At 42.1% G+C, this 5,915-nt stretch overlaps 1 protein-coding gene across 1 annotated transcript; it reads right to left on the reverse strand.

Moving 5' to 3' along the window:
• Nucleotides 1-339: 339 nt before the first annotated feature.
• Nucleotides 340-1,524, reverse strand: LOC109766387 (F-box protein At5g49610-like). The gene has a single exon (XM_020325154.3). It carries the CDS (start codon nt 1,522-1,524, stop codon nt 340-342), a length of 1,185 nt encoding a protein of 394 aa, XP_020180743.1.
• Between the last annotated feature and the right edge of the window lie 4,391 nt (nt 1,525-5,915).

Consider the following 5,915-nt stretch of genomic DNA (forward strand, 5'->3'; position numbering starts at 1 on the left):
GGCGAGGGTGAGAAGGAGGATAAGCGACGACACAAATATGATGCCTCGCAAAAATAAAGGAGATGGACCTATTGTGGTCTTGAGTGATGGTTGTTGAGTTAAGAGCGTGTTTTCTCTCCTGTTGCAATGCACGGGCTCTTTTGCTAGTATATCTAAAAAGAAAGCAACATTATTTCATAATTTCAGCATCAACACATCAGTATTCACTTCAGTCCGGTCATAAATGGTATACATCATCGCCAAAAGAAGAAGCTGCCAGCAGGTTCATACTTGATCCAATTTGTAGATATTGCAGCTCCTAAGTATATTACAGCTAGAACACTAAGAAGCACCACCTCACTAGATAGGTCCGATGAAAGGCGAAGTATTCACCGAATAACCTTCTAGAGCCGGAAAGAAGGTATGCTGAACAAGACTTTGTTTGAGCCGACATTCAGACATGCTGAGTTCTTGGCGACTGCGATAGAAACTGTTAATCAACTTGCCATCACTATCAACATGAAATAGCCACGAAGCAAAATTGAGCAGCAAGAGCACGTCACCATCCACCGAAACAACGTCGAAATCACAACAGTCACGACAACCTTGAAACTCCTTCCTGATTTCTACAACCGGCAATTTGAGTCGGTACTTTAAATCCCAAGCCTCGCTTTTGTAGTCCTGCAACACCCATATATCAATAATTTCCTTGGCATGGTCACGACTATGGATGCCAAGTGTGCCACTCATCTCAAAGAGATATGAGTTGGTGGGAACAATTGGAGCATGCATCTGGCCGAATGACTCTGCTATGGTGTCAAATACTATTACCAGTTGGCTTTCAGTACGATAGTCCAGTGGATTGTTTTCACTCGGGTAATGCACTGGGTACCAGTGCAGGCTATCGCGCACCCGTACAGGTACGTTGAAGATCCCTGACGCTGCCTCCGGCCACCCGATGTACCTAGGTGGCTGGTTGGAGCCCAACACGAAGACATAGCAGCCAATTGGGTATTTAGCTATGAGATTCAACCTCCTCTGTTTCAGCAACAACCGGTGCTCGCCGGTAGGTCGGTGTGGGTACATCCCCAAAATCTTGAAGTCCCGTGGTGGCCCGAGGAGAGCATGCTCACGCGTGGCCGGGTTGCAGACCGAGAAGGAGGTTCCAGAGGCAGTCATGTTAAACTTGGAGAGGATGAGGAGTCCGTCGCAGGAGGCCTCCAGGTGGAAGGCATCGTCAAGCCAGGCGACGCTGTGGAGATGGGCGTCGGTGGCAGCCCGGTGGTCAAAGACGAGGATGTCACGGCACCGGACGCCGAGATGGCATTCGTTGCAGGATAAAGTGGGAAGGGTGGGCTGGCGGGCGTGGCGGGCAAGGAGGAAGCTGCGGCTGGACGTGGTGCAGCGCCAGGCGCGGTGGACGGCGCGGCAGCGGAGGAGAGATTTGGGGTCGAGACGGGCGAGAATCTCCCAGATGACGATCTCATCCGGGAGGCCAAGGAGGAGAGCCCTCCTCCGCGCCTGCGAACTTGGGGCCTCCTCCATGGTCGGTGGCTGGGAACTGGGAAGACGAATTGTGAGATGGTGGCGGCGGCGAGGGGAACGAGAAGATCTTTTTTTTTTGAGACATAGGGAACGAGAAGATCTTTCGGCTTAGCGCAGGCGCGTCTGCAAATTCTGACTCTGGGCCTAGTATAGTATAATAGCCCCTCAAACGTGCAAACTTATAACAGACTTTTCCTGTCTAAAAAAAAATAGACTTTTCCCCCTTATTACCCTAAAAAACAGACTTTTCACTTCTCTTAAAAAAACTGCTTCCAAGCAAAAAAAACTGATTCCTTCCCTAAAAACAGTTTTTTTATTTTTTCTAAAAATAATAATCACTCGGAACCTTTCCGATGTCCGAATATAGTCGTCCAATATATCGATCTTTACATATCGACCATTTCGAGACTCCTCGTCATGTCCCTGATCTCATCCGGGACTCCGAACTACCTTCGGTACATCAAATCACATAACTCATAATACAAATCGTCACCGAACGTTAAGCGTGCGGACCCTACGGGTTCGAGAACTATGTAGACATGACCGAGACACATCTCCGGTCAATAACCAATAGCGGAACCTGGATGCTCATATTGGCTCCTACATATTCTACGAATATCTTTATCGGTCAAACCGCATAACAACATACGTTGTTCCCTTTGTCATCGGTATGTTACTTGCCCAAGATTCGATCGTCGGTATCTCAATACCTAGTTCAATCTCGTTACTGTCAAGTCTCTTTACTCATTATGTAATGCATCATCCCGCAACTAACTCATTATTCACATTGCTTGCAAGGCTTATAGTGATGTGCATTACCGAGAGGGCCCAGAGATACCTCTCCGACAATCGGAGTGACAAATCCTAATCTCGAAATACGCAAACTCAACAAGTACCTTCGGAGACACCTGTAGAGCACCTTTATAATCACCCAGTTACATTGTGACGTTTGATAGCACACAAAGTGTTCCTCCGGTAAACAGGAGCTGCATAATCTCATAGTCATAGGAACATGTATAAGTCATGAAGAAAGCAATAGCAACATACTAAACGATCAAGTGCTAAGCTAACGGAATGGGTCAAGTCAATTACATCATTCTCCTAATGATGTGATCCCGTTAATCAAATGATAACTCATGTCTATGGCTAGGAAACTTAACCATCTTTGATTCAACGAGCTAGTCAAGTAGAGGCATACTAGTGACATTCTGTTTTGTCTATGTATTCACACATGTATCAAGTTTCCGGTTAATACAATTCTAGCATGAATAATAAACATTTATCATGAAATAAGGAAATAAATAATAACTTTATTATTGCCTCTAGGGCATATTTCCTTCAGTCTCCCACTTGCACTAGAGTCAATAATCTAGTTCACATCGCCATGTGATTTAACATCAATAGTTCACATCTTTATGTGGTTACCACCCATAGTTCACATCGACATGTGACCAACACCCAAAGGGTTTACTAGAGTCAGTAATCTAGTTCACATCGCTATGTGATTAACACCCAGAGAGTACTAAGGTGTGATCATGTTTTGCTTGTGAGATAATGTTAGTCAACGGGTCTGTCACATTCAGATCTGTAAGTATTTTGTAAATTTCTATGTCTATAATGCTCTGCACGGAGCTACTCTAGCTAATAGCTCCCACTTTCAATATGTATCTAGATCGAGACTTAGAGTCATCCAGATCGGTGTCAAAGCTTGCATCGACGTAACTCTTTACGACGAACTCTTTATCACCTCCATAACCGAGAAATATTTCCTTATTCCACTAAGGATAATTTTGACCGTTGTCCAGTGATTTACTCCTAGATCACTATTGTACCCTCTTGCCAAACTCTTAGTGAGGTACACAATAGATCTGGTACACAGCATGGCATACTTCATAAAACCTATGGCTGAGGCATAGTGAATGACTTTCATTCTCTTTCTATCTCCTGCCGTTGTCGGGCTTTGAGTCTTACTCAATTCCACACCTTGTAACACAGGTAAGAACTCTTTCTTTGACTATTCCATTTTGAACTACTTCAAAATCTTGTCAAGGTATGTACTCATTGAAAAAACTTATCAAGCGTCTTGATCTATCTCTATAGATCTTGATGCTCAATATGTAAGTAGCTTCACCGAGGTCTTTCTTTGAAAAACTCCTTTCAAATACTCCTTTATACTTTACAGAAAATTCTACATTATTTCCGATCAACAATATGTCATTCACATATACTTATCAAAAATGTTGTAGTGCTCCCACTCACTTTCTTGTAAATACAGGCTTGACCGCAAGTCTATATAAAACTATATGCTTTGATCAACTCATCAAAGCATATATTCCAACTCTGAGATGCTTGCACCAGTCCATAGATGGATCGCTGGAGCTTGCACATTTTGTTAGCACCTTTAAGATCGACAAACCTTCTGGTTGTATCATATACAACTCTTCTTTAAGAAATCCATTAAGGAATATAGTTTTGACATCCATTTGCCAGATTTCATAAAATGTATTGCTAACATGATTCGGACAGACTTAAGCATCGCTACGAGTGACAAAATCTCATCGTAGTCAACACCTTGAACTTTGTCAAAACCATTGTCGACAAGTCTAGCTTTGTAGATAGTAACACTACTATCAGCGTTCGTCTTCCTCTTGACGATCCATTTATTTTCTACGGCTTGCCGATAATCGGGCAAGTCAACCAAAGTCCTACACTTTGTTCTCATGGATCCCATCTCAGATTTCATGGCCTCAAGCCATTTCGCAAAATCTGGGCTCACCATCGCTTCTTCATAGTTCGTAGGTTCGTCATAGTCAAGTAACATGAGTTCCAGAATAGGATTACCGTACCACTCTAGTGTGGATCTTACTCTGGTTGACCTACGAGTTTCGGTAGTAACTTGATCTGAAGTTTCATGATCAATATCATTAGCTTCCTCACTAATTGGTGTAGGTGTCACAGGAACCGGTTTCCGTGATGAACTACTTTCCAATAAAGGAGCAGGTACAGTTACCTCATCAAGTTCTACTTTCCTCCCACTCACTTCTTTTGAGAGAAACTCCTTCTCTAGAAAGGATCGATTCTTAGCAACAAATGTCTTGCCTTCGGATCTGTGATAGAAGGTGTACCCAGCAGTTTCCTTTGGGTATCCTATGAAGACACATTTCTCCGATTTGGGTTTGAGCTTATCAGGATGAAACTTTTTCACATAAGCATCGCAACCCCAAACTTCAAGAAACGACAACTTTGGTTTCTTGCCAAACCAGAGTTCATATAGTGTCGTCTCAACAGATTTAGATGGTGCCCTATTTAACGTGAATGCAGTTGTCTCTAATGTATAACCCCAAAATGATAGTGGTAAATCGGTAAGAGACATCATAGAGTGCACCATATCTAATAAAGTACGGTTATGATGTTCGGACACACCATTATGCTATGGTATTCCAGGTGGCGTGAGTTGCGAAACTATTCCGCATTGCTTCAAATGAAGACCAAACTCGTAACTCAAATATTCTCCTCCACGATCAGATCGTAGAAACTTTATTTTCTTGTTACGATGATTTTCTACTTCACTCTGAAATTCTTTTAAACTTTCCAAATGTTTCAGACTTATGTTTCATCAAGAAGATATACCCATATCTGCTCAAATCATCTGTGAAGGTTAGAAAATAACGATACCCTCCGTGAGCCTCAACACTCATCAGATCGCATACATCAGTATGTATTATTTCCAATAAGTCAGTAGCTCGCTCCATTGTTCCGGAGAACGGAGTCTTAGTCATCTTGCCCATGAGGCATGGTTCGCAAGCATCAACTGATTCATAATCAAGTGATTCTAAAAGCCCATCTGCATGGATTTTCTTCATGCGCTTTACACCAATATGACCTAAACGGCAGTGCCACAAATAAGTTGCACTATCATTATTAACTTTGTATCTTTTGGCTTCAATATTATGAATATGTGTATCACTACGATCGAGATTCAATAAACCATTCACCTTGGGTGTATGACCATTGAAGGTTTTATTCATGTAAACAGAACAATAATTATTATTTGACTTTAAATGAATAACTGTATTGCAATAAACATGATCAAATCATATTCATGCTTAATGCAAGCACCAAATAATATTTATTTAGGTTCAACACTAATCCCGAAAGTATAGCGAGTGTGCGATGATGATCATATCAATCTTGGAACTACTTCCAACACACATCGTCACTTCACCCTTAACTAGTTTATGTTCATTCTGCAACTTCCGTTTCGAGTTACTACTTTTAGCAACTGAACCAGTATCAAATACCGAGGGGTTGCAATAAACAATAGTAAAGTACACATCAATAACATGTATATATAAATATACCTTTGTTCACTTTGCCATCCTTCTTATCCG

Source organism: Aegilops tauschii, chromosome 3 (assembly GCF_002575655.3).
Source record: "Aegilops tauschii subsp. strangulata cultivar AL8/78 chromosome 3, Aet v6.0, whole genome shotgun sequence".
Classification (NCBI taxonomy): domain Eukaryota; kingdom Viridiplantae; phylum Streptophyta; class Magnoliopsida; order Poales; family Poaceae; genus Aegilops; species Aegilops tauschii.